We start from the raw sequence: 20,039 nt of genomic DNA on the forward strand, positions 1-20,039 counted from the left end.
TGAAAGGCGAAAATATAAAAATGCAGTAAATGAAGCAGGCAAAAAGGAATACAAACGTCTCATAAATGAGATCGATAGGAAATGCAAAATAAGTAAGCAGGGATGGCTAGAAGACAAATGTAAGGATGTAGAGGCTTATCTCACTAGGAGTAAGATAGATACTGCCAACAGGAAAATTAAAGAGATCTTTGAAGAAAAGAGAACCACTTGCACTTGTATGATTATCAAGAGATCAGATGGAAACCCAGTTCTAAGCAAAGAACGAAAAGCAGAAAGGTGGAAGGAGTATATAGAGGATCTATACAAGGGCGATGTTATTGAGGACAATATTATGGAAATGGAAGAGGATGGAGATGAAGATGAAATGGGAAATATGATACTGCGTGAAGAGCTTGACACAGCACTGAAAGACGTAAGTCGAAACAAGGCCCCGGTAGTAGACAACATTCCATTAGAACTACTGACAGCCTTGGGAGAGCCATGCCGAACAAACCTCTACCATCTAGTGAGCAAGATGTATAAGACAGACGAAATACCCTCAGACTTCAAGAAGAATATAATAATTCCAATCCCAAACAAAGCAGGTGTTGACAGATGGGAAAATTAAGGAACTATAAGTTTATTAAGCCACGGCTTCAAAATACTAACACGAATTCTTTACAGACTAATGGAAAAACTGGTAGAAACCGACCTCGGGGAAGATCAGTCTGGATTCCGTAGAAATATTGGAACACGTGAGGCAATACTGACCCTACGACTTACCTTCGAAGAAAGATTAAGGAAATGCAAACCTACGTTTCTAGCATTTGTAAACTTAGAGAAAGGTTTTGAAAATGTTGACTGGAATACTCTCTTTCCAATTCTGAAGGTGGCAGGGGTAAAATACAGGGAGCGATAGGCTACTTACAATTTGTACAGAAACCAGATGGCAGGTATAAGAGTCGAGGGACATGAAAGGGAAGCAGTGGTTGGGAAGGGAGTGAGACAGGGTTGTAACCTGTCCCCGATGTTATTCAATCTGTATATTGAGCATGCAGTAATGGAAACAAAAGAAAAATTAGGAGTAGGAATTAAAATCCATGGAGAAGAAGTAAAGACTCTGAGGTTCGCCCATGACATTGTAATTCTGTCAGAGACATCAAAGGACCTGGAAGAGCAGCTGAACGGAGCGGACAGTCTCTTGAAATGAGGATATAAGATGAACGTCAACAGAAGCAAAACGAGGATAATGGAATGTAGTCGAATTAAATCGGGTAATGTTGCGGGAATAAGATTAGGAAATGAGAGGCGTAAAGTAGTAAATGTGTTTTGCTATTTGGGGAGCAAAATAACTGATGATGGTCGAAGTAGAGAGATATAAAAATGTAGACTGTCAATGCCAAAGAAAGCGTTTCTGAAGAAGAGGAATTTGTTAACATCGAGTATAGATTTAAGTGTCAGGAAGTCGTTTCTGAAAGTATTTGTATGGAGTGTAGCCATGTATGGAAGTGAAACGTGGACGATAAATAGTTTAGACAAGAAGAGAATAGAAGCTTTCGAAATGTGGTGCTACAGATGAATGCTGAAGATTAGATGGGTAGATCACGTAACTAATGAGGAGGTACTGAATAGGACTGGGGAGGAATTTGTGGCACAACTTGCTTAGGAGACGGGATCAGTTGGTGGGGCACATTCTGAGGCATCAAGAGATCACCAATATAGTATTGGAGGGCAGCGTGGAGGGTAAAAATTGTAGAGGGAGACCAAGAGATGAATACCCTAAACAGATTCAGAAGTATGTAGGTTGCAGTATGTACTGGGAGATGAAGGTTGCACAAGATAGAGTGGCATGGAGAGCTGCATGAAACCAGTCTCAGGGCTGAAGACAACAAGAACAACCACCTCACCGATAATGCTTTTGCAAGACTGAGACAAAACTCAAAATCAATGAGTAATATTACACATCATGCAACAGGGCCACTAACGCACTGACTCAGTAAAGATATAGGAATTGCCTTTATTTGCGGAGTCAATCGTTAGGTTAAGAAGGAAAAGACAATTAATCTCTCACAATTCTCGCAGACACGCATGAGAATCAAGTTTCTCTGAATATCAACGTACACCACGCTGGTGAAAAAGCAGGATAAAACACGACTGGCGCGAAAATGAAATATGCGGATACTTCTATTTAACTAAAAATCTCTGTTATAGAGATTAGGCATTCTAGTACGAGCGTATTCTCGCGATTTGCTGGATTGTAAACTCGGTGCTCTCCACGACAGCTAAACCAGTAGCACAAATGTTTCTAGCAGTGAAAACCTGGAAGTGGCCAAATTCAGGTCAAAGGTTATATAAGCAGTGTTTATCTGTAAACAATTGTATAAACTGCCTTATATGTATTTTTCTGACAAGAGAATAATAATAATTTCCAAACCAAATTTTGATGTTTAATTGTCAGATGTTAATGACGTATCATTGAATACATAATTCCAGATCACCACATTTCTGGGTGTAACTCTCTCCACCTTCACTTGACCATCAAATAAAATAAATATGTAGAAAAGAAACTGCACCTTTATAACTAAAGAGAGGATATTACGACTTTCGTTTTAATCAGCCAGTAAGTAATCAGTTCTCGAATTTTCTTAAATGTTCCTTTCGATATGATTCCACACCAAATAAAGAGTCGCTTAACACACATGTTGAAGCCACTTGATGTCGTAGGATTGGTCGAACGGTACACGTGATTCAGACAAGGTTGCAGTAGCGACCAAAATATAGGAGACAACAACCATTACTGAAATGTTCCTTTCATTCATCTAGAACCAGTTATTTTGTAACGGGACGTACCTCCACACACACACAACTCTAAGATTAATTGGCTCTGTCTACAGAAACTATGGTTTTGCAGAGACTTGTATGTTTGGCGTCATTCTTCGGTTAACACGCAACACAGAAAGCACTTACCTGTACGATATTGAAGTCTGCAGAAGATACCCATCACACGTCTTTCTGGCTGTGGAATATCTAATATGTGCAGGTTCTGGCATATTTCTATGGCAAGGTCTATGTGAGAATAATTGGACGCCCCGCCCATCTTTGGCTTCACGCCGCTTACTGCTGGCTGCGAAGCGTAGGCTCCTTTCGACGTTACGTCCGTTTCTGCTTCAGTTGTGGGATCAGTTGTGGTATCTGCCGTGACGGGTCCAAATGATTTGGCAGGTAGAGTTGTGGGCGCTGTAGAGAAATGTGCGGAAATTAAGTGTGCCAATGAGAAGAAAGTACAGCTGGAAACACTTGAAATGAGCGTCTCAGACATATGTAAAATGTAAATGCTATCTATAAATAGCAACTCCAGCTTACCATGACCTTGAACTGCCTGGTGTAGGGAATCACAAACCTGTCACGTGTCGCCCATTATAACATCCACGATATATATATATTTCTTTTATTACGAGTGGAATATGAACGTGTTGATAATATTCATTCAATTATGTAATTAATTCTTAAAAAGATGGTAATTATGTAAAACAAAGACAATATTTGTCTCACATTCTTTATTAATCTATGTCATTCTTTTCTTTTGTTTTGTACCCTTGTGTCATCTTCTTCTGATATACATCGTCGATTCAAGACGCGAATCGATTTGAGGTCTGTTAAATGAAAAACATTTAATGTAAAATTATTGCACTTTTATATTCATTTGCTGGTAAAAACAAATAGAGCCAAATGCGTTAAAACTATTTATGATTAATTATTGAAAATTGGCTTCCTGTTTTAATTATAATTTATCATAGCTGCAAGAAGCGCAGCCATTGTTAGTTGCGATTATATAGCAACTTCGTCTGTACTTCTAGTTGAAAATAGCATGGGTTTGTGTTAATCTAATTTTAAAAACAATTTAATAATTTTTTTATTGGTGGCATCAATTTAAATGATTTAAATGATTTACTGGGAAAAGGAAAATCTTAATCAAAAAAGAAATCATCTATCTTTCCTTGGCCGCCATCTTAACTTTTATTACAGCGGCAAATTTACATTACTTGAAACTGCCAACTTTCAATATTCCGATGTGTAAGGAATAAATGTGCACCGGTGGTACCAAACTCTATTTATAAAAGAAAAAATTAAACGAATCAGACAGCATTTTCTAAGAACAGTGCTGATGGTATTTATTGTTGAACAAGATTTCATTGCTGATGTATGTGGCCAAAATTAAACTAGGCACGAATCACGGAGAAAAATATTTCTGGTACCATACGTCAGTGTTGTGTGCGCGTGGTATTCTGTGGTTCCCTTTCATGATCAATTTGCTAAGAATAATTAAGTCCATCGAAGACAAAAATTATAAAAGCTTTGATGTACGATCTGTAATTTTAGTGATATGAACACAGCTTACAGTCAACATTATTACACTACGTCAGGTGGAATTCTTGTGCCATTTGAACAAAATAATTATCCGGGAGAAGTTGTGGTTTGAACAATGCATTATATATTTGTATAATATTGTCAGTATCACTTACAAAAATCAAATCAATGCAACTGCTAAAAAAAAATTAAAAACTGAGTGAATTCAAACCGCAAAATACCATAGAGTATCGTATCATCCATATTCATTGCACTTGTCGATGTTGATGATACACAAAATCATCCACACCATGCATGACATCATAAGCCGCGTCTACCTTGTTTATAATATATTTGTACACGCTTTGCATAAAAATGGCAATATGTTTACACAGTTACCAAACTAGCGCTACTATAATTCCAACTAGCTACACTAAGCAACAAAATTATAGGGTCACTTTTCCGAAACCCCGTAATTCTCACCCATTGCGACGGACAATCTTGCTCTGTAATGGCGCAAAACACGGTGCTTTGCGGCGAAAACCTCTGGCTCGCCGACACTTAAAACAGCCAGGTATCAACAAATGCGGGAAAAAAGGCCACACCTCGGAATTTCGTGTGATGTGTAGGGTTGATTAATGATGTCACATTATCACCATGTTGCACCACAATTCCGCCCAAAGACACCGTGGACATGTCACACTATCGGAAGGTCGTCACAACCCGTTCTACCCATATTTCTACCCTTGTCTTGACGCCTCTGCCATTGAGGTCACCACTTCGGTAGGAAAAATTGAAAACATGTGCTTTTCTTATTAACGACCGAGGTAAACATTCCAGACATGTTGCCGCTAAGAAATGGCTCGAAAAGGCCGCAGTGTGTTAGGTCAAAGGGCGTCAATGTAACCACCACTTCCCCTGTGGCGTTCATTCCCACACATTTCGCCTTCAGCCATGGCAGTTCGCAGTGCTATGAGCAACAGGAAGCCGTCCTTCACAATCTTTCACAGCACTGACACTCTGGGGAGTCTCAACCCTTCCTAAGGACAGTGTTTGGCTGCATCACCATCGAACGTGCTCACGCAGCGTGACTTTCGCGTTTGCCCTCGTGTACAGGTGGACCTACTAGGGACCGTTTAAAACCATTTCACGAGATCCGAACGTGATCCGAAGCAGCTAACAAGGAGACTGCACGACCGTGGGATCGGGGATTTGTCCGCAATTTTGTGTGGTGAAAGAGGACCCCTAACACCTCACGTGGGTAAAATATTAGGACGCACTACCCGGGAAATCCCGGGAAAAATCGCTCCAATGTTTCTTAGCTGCTTTATGAGTATAAAATGTAGGTAAGCTGCAGAGCGGCCGTCTGGCCTCGGTGTTTAGGGCTCGGATTCTTATGCCAGAGGTCTCGTGTTCGATTCCCCCTGTGGCACTTTTTTTTCTGTTTCATTTTCTTCGGTTATTCCACCAATTATTCAGAAAGTTTCCAAACCTACATTATCTTTAACAAATTAGTTACATTATTTAATAAAAATTATTTTCTTTTTGTCCAACAACACAATTCATGGCGGTGGGTTTTCCATTTTTCATTGTAAAGTATATGAGGAGAAACATTGCCTTTTTAATCATAATAACAAAGTCGATTGGGACACATTCAATTTTTATACATATAATAATTATAAACAAGAACCACAGTGGTAATTATCGTAAAAACAAACAAAACAATAATTTTTGCGACATCTTGCGCAACTTATAAAAGCGGATTTTTTAGAATCACAGGGCGTTTGCAATAAATATGTACAAAAACATGCCCCATTAACGTTTACGAAAATGTTTCGAGTTTCTGCCAATTTGGAGGGGCATATTAAATCATGTCTCGGAATTTTGGTGACGATAATTGATGGTGAATTATAAAATGAATTTTTATACAATCTTCCCGGGAATTAATTTCACGATTCTCCTGTAACAATGCGCTGCAATTTTGCAAGCAACAGAGGAAAAAAAAGTACTGGAGGAGAAATCGAACCCGAGATCTCTGGCGTAAGGGTCCGAGCGCTCACCATGTAGGCCAGACGGCGGCACGATAATGGATTAACATTTTATGCTCATAAGGCACCTAAGAAACTTTGGATCGATTTTTCTCGGGATTTTCCGAGTAGTGCGTCCTAATATTTTACCCACGTGAGGTGTTAGGGGTCCTCTTTCACCACACAAAATTGCGGACAAATCCCCGACCCCACGGTCGTGCCGTCTCCTTGTAAGTATGCTTATGCTGTTTCAGAACTTCTATTTTGTGTCCACCTGTGGTGTTGACATGGTGGGATGCCTGATAAAAACGGCGAACGAACTCTCTCAGACCTCAAGTTTGGCGAAGCACTCCTTAGCACTCTCCCAGCTTTATTGAGCATTCCAAAAGTGTCTCTGTAACGAACAGAACCTTCGACGGCGTCCTAGGCCCTAGCAGACCGGCAACCGCTTTGACGCTCTCCAATTCTCGATGGCCTATAGTCAAGTACAAGAGCAACATTGTAGTAGCGAAAGAACAGCGCGGTAGTCTGCCTGATGGTGCTTCTGCTAGACTGTAGTTCAGGAGATGATGTTTGAGACATTCCCGACGTAATGACTGCTTCATTAGTTCACGGGCTTCTCGTCGGATAATGTTGTGGAAGCTGCACAATATTTTAACGAAACATACGCTCGTAATATTCAGGTGATTACTAACGTGCTGCTGCAGTGGCTCGCCATATTATATATTTCTATTTGTATACGTGAAATATTGTGAGGCTTGCATAACATAATTTGACGTGATGCCCGTGAATCAGTGAAGCAGTAATTCAGACTGCCTATTTCTTGGTGTTGTTGCCGGCTTAGCATAGTAGTTTAGCCAACATGAGTATTCCGCGGTTGTAGACGTCGTCAGGCTCGATGTGGTACATCCACTGATTTAGGCTTAAAAATGGAATGTCAGCTATTTGCTTGCGATGGTAGTTTTTAGCCACATGCTTTTTTAACTATTTAGAAACGGGAATAACATGGCAGGCACTTAGTTTCAGGCTCTGCTGCCATGTTTTAGGCATAATTTTTGACAGATATATGTTTGTTTGTGTGTGTATACGTTAGAGAGAAAGAGAGAGAGAGAGAGGGGGGGGGGGAGAATGAAGGAGGGACAGAGAGATAGAGAGTAAATGCAGAATGGTAATCGAGGGAAAATCGCTTGTCTATGTTTGCTTGCTACATTGCTCGGGACACAATTCAGATACGATCAGTACAGAAAACGGACCACACTGACTTGGTCATCCACGATTATTCGAGCCGCATCTGCTCTTATAAGTTGGGTACTTTCAGGTTGTTACTCCATAGGTTGTATAGTGTACCATATAGTCATGAAGCGTTCAACAGAGAAATGAGAGTCATTCCGTACATTGCCTATACCGCTGGTTACAGTGAGAAGTTATTTAACAATACCCACAGAGTAATTATTAGAAAAATAATGAGTAACTCAGGTAGTGGTCTGCTACGACCAACTCGGATCAGTTTATCACTGTAAATCTTGAACAGCTTCTTGATCACAGAAGTTACCTCCGATGCATTATCTGAGTAAAATGTCTGATGGAAATGGCAAAGTATTGAGAGAAAAGAATGTTTTACTCACATTTCCCATAGACATTAGACACATAAACGTCGGAATCAGAACCCTTCAATGGTGCTGGTGCTTATAGTACTTGTTGACTGTTCCCATTCTGATAAGACAAAGTCGAGAACGGCAATCAGCGCACACCTACACTCGGGGAAGGATACTATTTACTAAAATTTCAAAAAAATAATAAACATTTACATAAAGGAAATTAAGGAACATTTGCTCACTATTTTAGAAGAGGTAGAAATAATGAGATGACTTAGAACTACTCTTGAGCTTACCCTTATGGGCAGGTAGAATTAAGAGTGACGTTTGCCTGCTACTGTGATGCTGACTTCAGTTACTGTAATGTCTGCTTCTTAACTGTTATGCTTTATGACCTGATATCTAGTTTTGTTGTGTGTACAGGGCTTTCCCTGTCTTCCAGCGCTTACCTGTACCTATATGTCGGTGTAGTTATGCCATTCCTTATCGAGTTTTTTGTGGCCTCTGGTCCGTTACATAACTGCCCTACGTTTTGCACATCTGCTGCTGAGTGTTGTTCAAAGGGCGGACCCTGTTTACTCGTTCTATGTTGTACCAGTGTTTCTGGCCACTATACCAGAGGTGACGTAACACATATATCCAGTAAGCTCTTTTAGCGTCAATTTGTGTTTTTAGATCTACGAAGTTCTCTAATACTTGTGTCTTATATTATTCATGACGGTTACGTACTTTGTGAAGCCAGTTTTGTGCACTAGGATGGATTACTCCCGTTATTTACCTTTACAGACATCTTAACGATATTACGTAATGAGGATTCCATATACCTCATTTGCTAATCACAATTACATTACTTTGGTAGTTCACGTATTACGATAGTTCAATTACAAATTTTAATATCTTCTTCAAGTCAGTGGTTTGTTAACTGATGACGTGACTAGAATTTGATGAAACTAGTCGTGAGTAACAAACCACTTTATGGTTATCTTTATTTGAAAAGATATATAAACTATGACATAAAACTGAAACAAAGAAGAAACTGAGAGGAGCAAATGGCTTAAGCAATTACACACTAGCTTACAGTGAAGCCGAACAAAGCCAACTATCAATTAGTGGACTATTTATTCTTATAGGTGAGGAATGGGAATGAAAGGTAGATTTTTATGACTATAAATGAAAGTTTTGTAACTAATAGATATAAAATTGGTAGAATACCACTATACATCAAAGGAGTCTATGGACCTGAAGAAGGAAAAAGCGAAGAGTCTGAAATAACTGCGAAAAACCGCAAGAGCAAGTTATTAATATAATGAAACTGATCATTAATTAATATTTGGTGACGTAAATTTATCAATGGGAAAGAGCCAGTAGCATATACAGCAGACACATTTGGTGAAATAATCTAATAGAAAGTGGTTAGACATTTAGAGATTTTCCTGCATTTTATCAGTTAAAACTTACTTTTATCTTCTTTAGAAATGAAGACATTAAAAAATATATCAGAAACACATGAGGTTCCCATTCAATAATTTATAAATTAATAGTTAATAACAAAATATACTCCCAATTGGAGACAATCATGCATATAGAGGTAATGACATAAGCTATTAGCACTTCTGATTCCGTTCAAAGTTTGAAATATGGGTAAAACAGAGGAAAAAAATCGAAACTGAAATTGATCTTTCAGGAAAGCAAAGCATAAGGAATTTTTGTCAATAAAGATTGCCACCAGGACTGTAAATAATCGAAATTGAAGACAATATTTAAAAATAATAGCCACTTTGAATGACGCTAATAAGGGAAAATCAAATTATCAACCTGAAAACGGCAATAAAATTAAAAAAAACCAATCGCATTTAACACATAGTTGACGTTATTTCTGCAATTAAGACATGAGAAGGAAGAGAAACAGGAAATCATAGAGGAATAATTTTATCAAACTCTTGACATAAACTTTATTGCAAGGTGATTAGTCACAACTGTAGACAATTGCTGGGGCAGTAATTTCAGAAGAAGTACAGGGCTTCAGAAAAGATGTTTGTGTAACGACAATACGTTGGAACTTTAGAATAGAAACGAATTTGTCATTTAATGCTTATGAGAATGCACTGAATTAAAAAAAAAAATCGCCTTCTGTCCAAAACATTAGCAATGTAACGTTTTCAGAAACATCTTATTAACTACATAAATACACTACATGTAAAAAAAATTATAAGATTAGCTTCGAAAATGTAGTATGAAACTATAATAAACCTATTAACTTAAGAAGGGTTCAATCAGTCACCACACATATTGTTAGTTAAAACAGGATTTAATTAAAATAGTATCTATGATACCATTAAATACTCCATTATATGCTGACAAACAGATAATAATAAAGGAAACGGAAGGTACTTGCAAAGAACAGTATACAGATTGATCCAAAACGAAATATACAACAGTTTAACTATAACTACAATTAAGACGAAGATAAAAATTTAAAAAGAAAGAATCCAGTCAGAGCGAAAATAACAATAATGAGAAGGTTCTTGAACAAGTACGCCTCTTCAGTTACCTAGGACATGATGTTAGTTTTAACTTAACAAAGACATTCAGAAGACGGTACATCAATTTCGAGATATTTCTGGAGCTATGGGAAAATCTTTGAGAAAAAAAACAAGAAATGATATAATGTGTCAGATAGCCGTACCATAGGTGCAACCACAACGGATGGGTATCTGTTGAGAGGCCAGACAAATGTGTGGTTCCTGAAAAGGGGCAGCAGCCTTTTCAGTAGTTGCCAGGGCAACAGTCTGGGTGATTGACTGATCTGGCCTTGTAACGCTAACCAAAACGGCCTTCCTGTGCTGGTACTGCGAACGGCTGAAAGGGGAAACCACGGCCGTAATTTTTCCCGAGGACATGCAGCTTTACTGTATGGTTAAATGATGATGGCGTCCTCTTGGGTAAAATATTCCGGAGGTAAAATAGTCCCCCATTCGGATCTCCGGGCGGGGACTACTCAAGAGTATTTAACAGGATAGATTAGCATGGAGAGCTGCATAAAACTAGTCTCAGGACTGAAGACCACAACAACAACAGGTGCTGGCCAACCCTGTTGCCTCCAAAATGGCTCTCTGGTTCAGGCAATGGGATTTTGATCTCGTTTTGACTAAAAGATAGACTGAATCACGAGAAAGGTGCAGTTATATAATTTCTAATCATTTTGTGGAAACTGGCTGAATTAAAACGAGAAAAATTATCGCGAGAAAACGACGACATTGCGCTCTAGTGCTACAGCCGTCGCATCTCCAGACCGCAGCGAAGCTTGAGCAGAATCCGAGACGTGTCTTTTGATCTAGATCGGGCCTGAAGACCGAAAGGCCGCGGGATTTAATGAGGGTCTTTACACGGATGTCTAATTTTTAACCTCGTACTCACCTCTCAGTGAAACGTGGCTCGGATTCCCGGTTAAACTGTAGGTCTCATTTACGCAGAACACTATCGAAGATATGTTTGATGGTCTGGCCCGCAAGCACACACTTGGGTTAAAAAATACCCCGCTGCAGCTTTGATACATTGCTAGCGTTGTTAGATAAATTTGATGTTCTTCCATATAGCTTCCAGCTAACTGCCTCTCTTGTAACGATGTGTAAGTTCCTCAGTTTCACCCATTGTCTTGTTGAGTAGAAGCGCGTTTTCAAGTGCTTGCCTAAAAAATACCCCGCACGTAGCTACTGAACTTCGGGAATACACTGAAAATTGGAACATGATAAGGACATAGCCTCCTATGTAGAACATGGTCCAAACGAGTATAAGAGAAAAAATAACGGGTATTACAGAGAAAATGGCCACTTTTCAGAGATTTGAGTTCTGAGCAAGAGGTACAGAAGATGGGACTCTAGTATCTCAAACAAGCACTCTGTGGAAAAGGAACTGCATCAAAAAGAAAAATTGGCCCTCATTTATCAAATCTGGTGTGTAGGCCATCATTGGAGGGGAAGAGACAGCCGCGCGGGAATAGCCGAGCGGTCTAAGGCGCTGCAGTCATGGACTGTGCGGCTGGTCCCGGCGGAGGTTCGAGTCCTCCCTCGGACATGGGTGTGTGTGTTTGTCCTTAGGGTAATTTAGGTTAACTAGTGTGTAAGCTTAGGGACTGATGACCTTAGCAGTTAAGTACCATAAGATTTGACACACATTTGAACATTTTTTTGGAAGAGACAAGACAAAAGAAAGCTGGATTGTCTTCTCGGATGTATGAGGAATGTCTTTGAGAAATGGAGCGGAAAACCAAAACACGGTGCGAGACTTGCTTCAGGTTAATATTTATGGAACATTAATTTTCCGTTTGCCAAGAATGTATCGGTAATAATTCTCATTGGATATAAGGAACTATCTGCAGAATACAATGTCTTAGATTTAATTTTTAGCATTATGAGAAGTGGGTGCTTCTACGTAAAAAAATCATTAAATATGTCGTGAAAGTACGCAGATTCATTCCAATTAAATAACTGGTTTCATTAAAATGTTTTCATTTTATAACCAGGGTACGAAATACCCCATGCGTGTAATAACGCTATAAAAATACGAGCGTTTACATGCAGGCTGTGGTGAAGTGCAGACTTAGCTAACCGAAAGGTTGCGGGAGCAAATCCTGGGCGGACGATTGATTTTTATCTGACTTATTTTTTTATTTTCTATTTTTTAACATAGGAACCACTTCTGAACAATGTGGATATCCCCCAGATACAAAACGTGTTTCGGTTTCCGCATTATTGTCTAGGTCTCCTTTTCCTACTTAGGAAACTGGCTTGTCAGGTGCAAGTCGCCAAGTGGCGTCCAACAGAATGATGTGCACCTGGATGATGAGCCACACTCAGTTATTGTTACCGGAGTCCACATACACACATTCTCCGCCTACGTGCAGTAAAGGTCCTGTAATTCGAGCTAATTGGGGCTGAGGCTACCCCGAATTACAAAAAATTCAGATAATATGGAAAATCACTAAATCAATGGGTAAACCGCGAATAAATGTTTAATGAGCACAATGATGATTAAAAAATTTAAAAAAGAATAGTATATTACATACCTGCGTTATCCGTACATATATGAGCACACATTTAGTGTCTCCTCCTTTATTTCAGACCATGAATCAATCAGTTATCCAGTAAATTACGTCTTTTATCGTACAGTTGTTGCTAGACAACCAACTACAGAGCAAACAACAATCGTCAGCCAATGTTGTAAAATGCGTTCCGTTTTGTTACTTAGGCGTACCGCATTCTAACGACCACTGTTGCTGAGTACGCATAGCAATAGGAGTTACAATGAGAACGGTGTAACTGATTGTCAGGCCCTCCCAATTTGTCAAGGGTCGACAAAGAAAGAGCAAGAGCACTCCTCGAAAGTTAATATATCTGTGGTTCCGTAATGGGAATCCATTAACAGTCTGACACCACGGTTATTTCTGTGCATTTTGAACGAAAAGCCTAACTGGGACTGTTTTACCTGTAGCGCACATGGAAAATTTGTAATAAAGTTCAAAATGTAACAAATTCGAAAGTGCGTAAAACGAACACGCAGATAACGTACACACATCAAAAAAATGTTTGTATCATGTCGGTTCCGAGAGTTCTGAAACCTGTACAGAGAATTGGAATAGAGATCAACGTAAACATCATTTCCGCCCTTATTCCTCATGACAACCACACATTGCATGTTGTACCACCATACAGCGAGACCTTCAGGGCTGGTGGTCCAGACTGCTGTACACGCCGGTACCACTAATACCCAGTAGCACGTCCTCTTGCACTGATGCATTCCTGTATTCGTCATGGCATACTATCCATAAGTTCATCAAGGCGCTGATGGTCCAGATTGTCCCATTCCTCAACGGCGATTCGGTGTAGATTCCTCAGAGAGGTTGGTAGGTTACGTCGTTCATATACAGCCCTTTTCAATCTATCCCAGGCATGTTCGATAGGGTACATGTCTGGAGAACATGCTGGCCACTCTAGTCGAGCGATGTTATTATCCTGAAAGAAGTCATCCACAAGATGTGTGCGATGAGGGCGCGAGTTGTCGTCCATGAAGACGAATGCGTCGCCAATATGCTGCCGATGTGGTTGCACTATCGATCGGACAATGGCATTCCCGTATCGTACAGCCGTTACGGCGCCTTCGTTGACCACCAGCGGTGTACGTCGGCCCCACGTAATGCCACCCCAAAACAGCAGGGAATATCCACATTGCTGCAGTCCTGTGGCTGGATGAAAAGCTTTATACAACATGGTGGCGTTCCTCCGAGCCATAATCCGTAGGTAACGGTAATCCACTGCAGTAGTAGCCCTTGGGCAGCCTGATCGAGGCATGTCATCGACAGTTCCTGCCTTTCCTGTCTCTCTGTATCTCCTCCAAGTCCGAACAGCATCACTGTGGTACACTCCGAGACGCCTGGACACTTCCCTTGTTGACAGCCCTTCCTGGCACAAAGTGACAATGCAGACGCGATCGAACCGCTGTATTGACCGTCTAGGCATGGTTGAACTACAGACAACACGAGGCGTGTACCTCCTTCCCGGTGGAATGACTGGAACTGATGGGCTGTTGGACCCCCTCCGTCTAGTAGGCGGTGCTCATCTTTGGTCGGGTTTAGTGACGTCTCTGAACAGTCAAAGGGAATGTGTCTGTGATACAATATCCACAATAAACGTCTATCTTCAGGAGTTCTGGGAACCGGGCTGATGCAAATTTTTTTTGATGTGTGTATAAAAACGGGTTTTTACTCAAGTTTTACCTAAAATCTTAACTTTCTTACGACCAACTTGAATTACATAGAACCTCAACAACGGGGTTCGACTTATAGGAGGTCTGCTGCATTTATAAATTAAACTCCATCACATCTTTTTTCTGCTAAACTCAGGAACCATTGTAGAAGTTTAGATAAAATTTTAACTAATAAGTACTCTCATTCACGAGGGAGGTTTAAGGATTTTGAAACTCGCGACAAACAAACGCGAACGCCGCGCCGACAAATGAGCAGCCACGAAGCGCAGCGCCTATGATGCACGGGTAACATTTTTAGGAGTTTGCATTCGGTCAGTCCCAGCCAGAAAGTAGTGTGTGCTGCTTAAATAGTTTAATTTATCTGAATTTGATGATATTCTGTTACTTGACGCTGTTTTCTGATTTTCAATTATAACTCTACACAGTGTCCCGTAAACAATATTACGGCTACGTAGACACGTCGCATCACCGTATATTTCCACAAGGGAAATTCCCTATCGCACTCCTCTCACATTTTGTGGTAAGAGGGCCCAGTGGACAGACCGTCAAGAACTCAATCAAAACATATCTACTGGAATGTGAAAAAGAAAGCGAAATAGAAACAGTGAAAGGTCCAACAATAAGAAATACAATGTAGAGTAGTCGGTAAAAGAAATGGTGCCGTGGTTAAAGGGTTACAGTGGTGGAGAGCGGTACGGGTGAGCTGTGCCAATTTCTTTTTCTTTTATTTCGCTGTCTGCTTCATTCAAATTTGTGTCTGTGTCGTGGTGTAATGTCCGTTTGGAACAACAGGTTGCAGGGTAGGAAGCTGTAATGACTTGATTCTGCACTACTACTCTATTGGCAGCGAAAGGAAGAGGTTTTCGAGTGCGAACCACAAAACTTCTGATGACAAGGAGAGAAGTCAACGGAATCCTCCACCGAAAAACACGTCAGTTGTGTCTTACATAGTGTTAATGTCAGTACGTATGTCACATAATAGGAATCTCTTATCGACGCACTTAATTTTGCGGACGGTGAGTGAGATATACCTTCAAGCCCTATATAGGTGTTCGTATCAATGTTAATGTGATCACTCCCAAGGAAATGACGATAACAAACCATTTGTAACACAAACTGCAACAAATGAATGCAACAGTTTCACAATCACATGGTTTTCTGTGCTGTCGAAAAGACATGTTTTAACGGGTTTCAAATTGCGTTCCGTTCTGGAAGTTTTAACTCTTGATTTCCTTTGTTATAACATACGTTGTAGTTCACATAAGTTTATATATTGTTTTCATTTCTGTGACACGTCTATGTGGTATCTTGTTTGCTCTCACTATTTTCCACATTTCCATGTGACGGTAACGTATTGTTAACACATGACTCATATTCTATAACCAATGAATGATTCTACTTGTCATTAAAATTGCTACACCACGAAGATGATGTGAAACAGATGCGAAATGTAACCGACAGGAGGAAGATGCTGTGATATGTAAATGATTAACTTTTCAGAGCATTCACACAAGGTTGGCGCCGGTGGCGACACCTACAACGTGCTGACTTGAGGAAAGTTCCCAACTGATTTCTCATACACAAACGGCAGTTGACTGGCGTTGCGTGGTAAAACGTTGTTGTGATGCCCCGTGTAAGGAGGAGAAATGTGTACCATTACGTTTCCGACTTTGATAAAGTTCGGATTGTAGCCTATCGCGATTGCGGTTTATCATATCGCGACATTGCTGCTCGCGTTGGTCGAGATCCAATGAATGTTAGCAGAATATGGAATCGGTGAGTTCAGGAGGGTAATATGGAACGCCATGCTGGATCCCAACGGCCTCGTACCACTAACAGTCGAGATGACAGGCATCTTATCCGCAAGGCTGTAACGGATCGTGCAGCCACGTCTCGATCCCAGAGTCAACAGATGGGGACATTTGCAAGACAACAGATATCTGCACGAACATTTCGACGACGTTTGCAGCAGCATGGACTATCAGCTCGGAGACCATCGCTGCGGTTACCCTTGACGCCTTGACGCTGCATCACAGACAGGAGCGCCTACGATGGTGTACTCAACGACGAACCTGGGTGCACGAATGGCAAAACGTCATTTTTTCTCATGAATCCAGGTTCTGTATCATGATGGTCGCATCCGTGTTCGGCGACATCGTGGTGAACGCACATTGGAATCGTGTATTCGTCATCGCCATACTGACGTATCACACGGCGTAATGGTATGGGGTGCCATTGGTTACACGTCCCGGTCACCTCTTGTTCGCATTGACGGCACTTTGAATAGTGGACGTTACATTTTAGATGTGTACCGACACGTGGCTCTACTCTTCATTCGATCCCTGCGAAACCCTACATTTCAGCAGGATAATGTACGACTGCAAGTTGTAGGTCGTGTACGGGCCTTTGTGGATACAGAAAATGTTCGACTGCTGCCCTGGCCAGCACATTCTCCAGACCTCTCACCAATTGAAAACGTCTAGTCAATGGTGGCCGGGCAACTGGCTCGTCACAATACGCCAGTCACTACTCTTGATGAACTGTGGTATTGTGTTGAAGCTGCGTGTGCAGCTGTACCTGCACACACCATCCAAGCTCTGTTTGACTCAATGCCCAGGCGTATCAAGGCTGTTATTACGGCCAGAGGTGGTTGTTCTGGGTACTGATTTCTCAGGATCTATGCACCCAAATTGCGTGAAAATGAAATCACATGTCAGTTCTAGTATAATACATTTGTCCAATGAATACCCGTTTATCATCTGCATTTCTTCTTGGTGTAGAAATTTTAACGGCCAGTAGTGTATTACACCTGCCAAGACTACAGAAAGAGAAAAAGCAGTTCAATGACTGGACGGACAGTTCATAATGCGGCGAAAAAAATGAGGCAAGGGAGTTTTTAACACGGCTCACCCGCTTGGCAGTCCCACACCATGACCACATACCCACGACGCTGTTGTTGTTGTTTCAAGGTGCTCTTTGCAGTACTTCTTGTTCCAACCGTTCACTGTTTCTATTTTGCTTCATTTTCATAGTCCAGTACACCGTCTTCCTGTTTCCATGCTTGATCAGTGTTCAATTTTTGACGGGCTTTCCACTGGGTCATCTTATCACTAAATCTGAGAGGGATGCGATGGGGAGTTTCCCTCATTAGTGGCACCTGTGCGAATCCGGGGTGGACCGTTTGGGCGAATATAAGAGATTGGGCCACGTACAGAAGCACGTGGGCATTTTTCCCCAATCAATACTCGAATGAAGTAGAAATGGAAAAAAAAAACAAATATTTCTGTTAGGATGCACCGTTCTCCATGCCCTGTACAATGCCTTCCGGGGAATAGATGAAGATGTAGAAGGATTAAACTCGTATGCAATCTGCGTACCTGTTTTACCCAAGTTGCTGCAGATATCTGGTAAATATACTCGAACCAGTTTGTTGTCTATATGCTTCCGATGCTTGCACCATTCTGTGAGTTTCTTCAGGTTCAGTGCTTCAGCAGAGGGGTGCTGTCGTTCCGCCAATCTCGCTTCGGCACGCAATGCTTTACCAGACTCGCCAGTAGCGGTGACGTCAAGTACGGACGTCACTTCCGTGGCAGTTGCCATCTCTTTTCCTGCAAGCATACAAGAGTCCAACTTTAGCAGAATGTATACGCGTATCGGGTACTTCATTTACGACATATTCAAATACCATAGTTTACGAGCTGCAAGAACATGTTGAAGACAAGGTTTTTACAAACTAGAGTTTACGACCGGTTGGGGCAAAAGTACATAGTTACAGGTAGTAACTATAAGGCTGTCTCTACTTAAATCGTAGTTAGTAGGTTTGTTGTTTAAACAAAAAGCCTTCGACAACGTAGACTGGAGTACACTTTATGAACTTCTGAATATATCAGAGGTATAATAGAGAGATCGAAAGGTTTTCTGTGACTTCTACAGAAAACATGTTACAATTATTAGACTCGAAGAAAATGAATGGGCATCAGTAATTGCGAAAGGAGTGAAATAAGGTTGTTGCTAAATCTGTATGTTGACGAAACAGTAAACGATTCTAAGGAGGGGTCCACAATATCAATTACACTTCATCGAAAACAAAAACAATCACGTTGACCGATGTCTTTATAATTCTATCCTAGACGCAAGGGAATAAGAAGTTCTGTTTAACAGAATAGGGAGTGTATTCAAAAGAGGTAACAAAACAAATATCATCAAAAGTAAAACAAAATAAATAGTACTCGAATAAAATTTGGCAATGCTCAGGAAATTATATTAGGAAATGAGACACTGTTAAAAATAGATAAGTTTCATTGCTTTGGCAGAGGAATAATTGTCCACAAGGCAATGAACAATGCAGAATGGCAATCGCGAAAGATGCTATTCCGATTAAGTTCAAATGGCTCTGCGCACTATGGGACTTAACATCTATGGTCATCAGTCCCCTAGAACTTAGAACTACTTAAACCTAACTAACCTAAGGACACCACACAACACCCAGTCATCACGAGGCAGAGAAAATCCCTGACCCCGCCGGGAATCGAACCCGGGAACCCCGGCGTGGGAAGCGAGAACGCTACTGCACGACCACGAGTTGCGGACTCCGATTAAGTGAAATATATCGACATGTAATGAAACTTGAGTGTTAAAAATAGTCTTTTTTAAGGTATTATTGTGGAATGTGGCTTTCTACAGAAGTGAAACAAAAGCGATAATCAGTGCTGAAATGAAGAGAATAAAAGCTTTTGAAATGTGGTGCTACAGAAGAACGTTGAAAAGTACTTTGGCAGATAGTATAACTACTTGATAGGACACATCGTGAGGTTTTAAGGACTCGTCAATATAGTTGTGAGAAAAATGAGAGCGTAAAAATTTTAGAGGGAGACCAAGGCTATGGTAAGTAGGTTTTAGTTTTTTATGCATTACTGAGGCATGTTCACGATGCACTAGCTTGAAGAGCTGCATTAACTTGTGTTCGGGCTGAAAAAGGAGCAACAACATGTAGTGGCACTGACGGTCTTGGGTATGTTGGTATTAAGATGAGCGCTAAGGCAAAGAATGAGCAAAAAGAAGAAAAAGTTGGGTAATAATAGCAACTGGATTACTCAGAGGGCGAGGGGAGGGTGGGCGGTCATTACTTATTTAGCGTGACGGCGTGTGATATCCAATATCATCATCATCAGTTATCTGCTATGTTAGGAGGTCCTTTGCCTCTCCATTTTCTGTGATCCATTGCTTCCTTTTTAAGGCTGCTGTATGTTGTACCGTCCATCATGTCATCCAGTATCTGGAATCTCTTCCTTCCTCGCTGTTTTTATCAGTCCGTCATTCTTTCTTAATA

At 40.8% G+C, this 20,039-nt stretch overlaps 1 protein-coding gene across 15 annotated transcripts in view; it reads right to left on the reverse strand.

Annotated features, from left to right (window-relative positions):
* The window catches only part of LOC126253313 (uncharacterized), a 155,547-nt gene that overhangs the window by 99,608 nt on the left and 35,900 nt on the right, over positions 1–20,039 (reverse strand). For 14 of the 15 annotated variants that reach the window (XR_007545940.1, XM_049954549.1, XM_049954557.1 and 11 more), the window contains exons 2-3: positions 18,088–18,318; positions 2,947–3,216 (exon numbers count right to left, since the gene is read on the reverse strand). Coding sequence is in view for 14 of the 15 variants with exons in the window: in XM_049954549.1 (XP_049810506.1) it covers positions 2,947–3,216; positions 18,088–18,318 (501 nt within the window). In the remaining variant the exon portion in view is untranslated. The remainder of the gene's footprint in view (positions 1–2,946; positions 3,217–18,087; positions 18,319–20,039) is intronic. The other variant, XM_049954554.1, reaches the window with a different exon arrangement.

The sequence above is a fragment of the Schistocerca nitens genome, chromosome 4, assembly GCF_023898315.1.
Source record: "Schistocerca nitens isolate TAMUIC-IGC-003100 chromosome 4, iqSchNite1.1, whole genome shotgun sequence".
NCBI lineage: Eukaryota > Metazoa > Arthropoda > Insecta > Orthoptera > Acrididae > Schistocerca > Schistocerca nitens.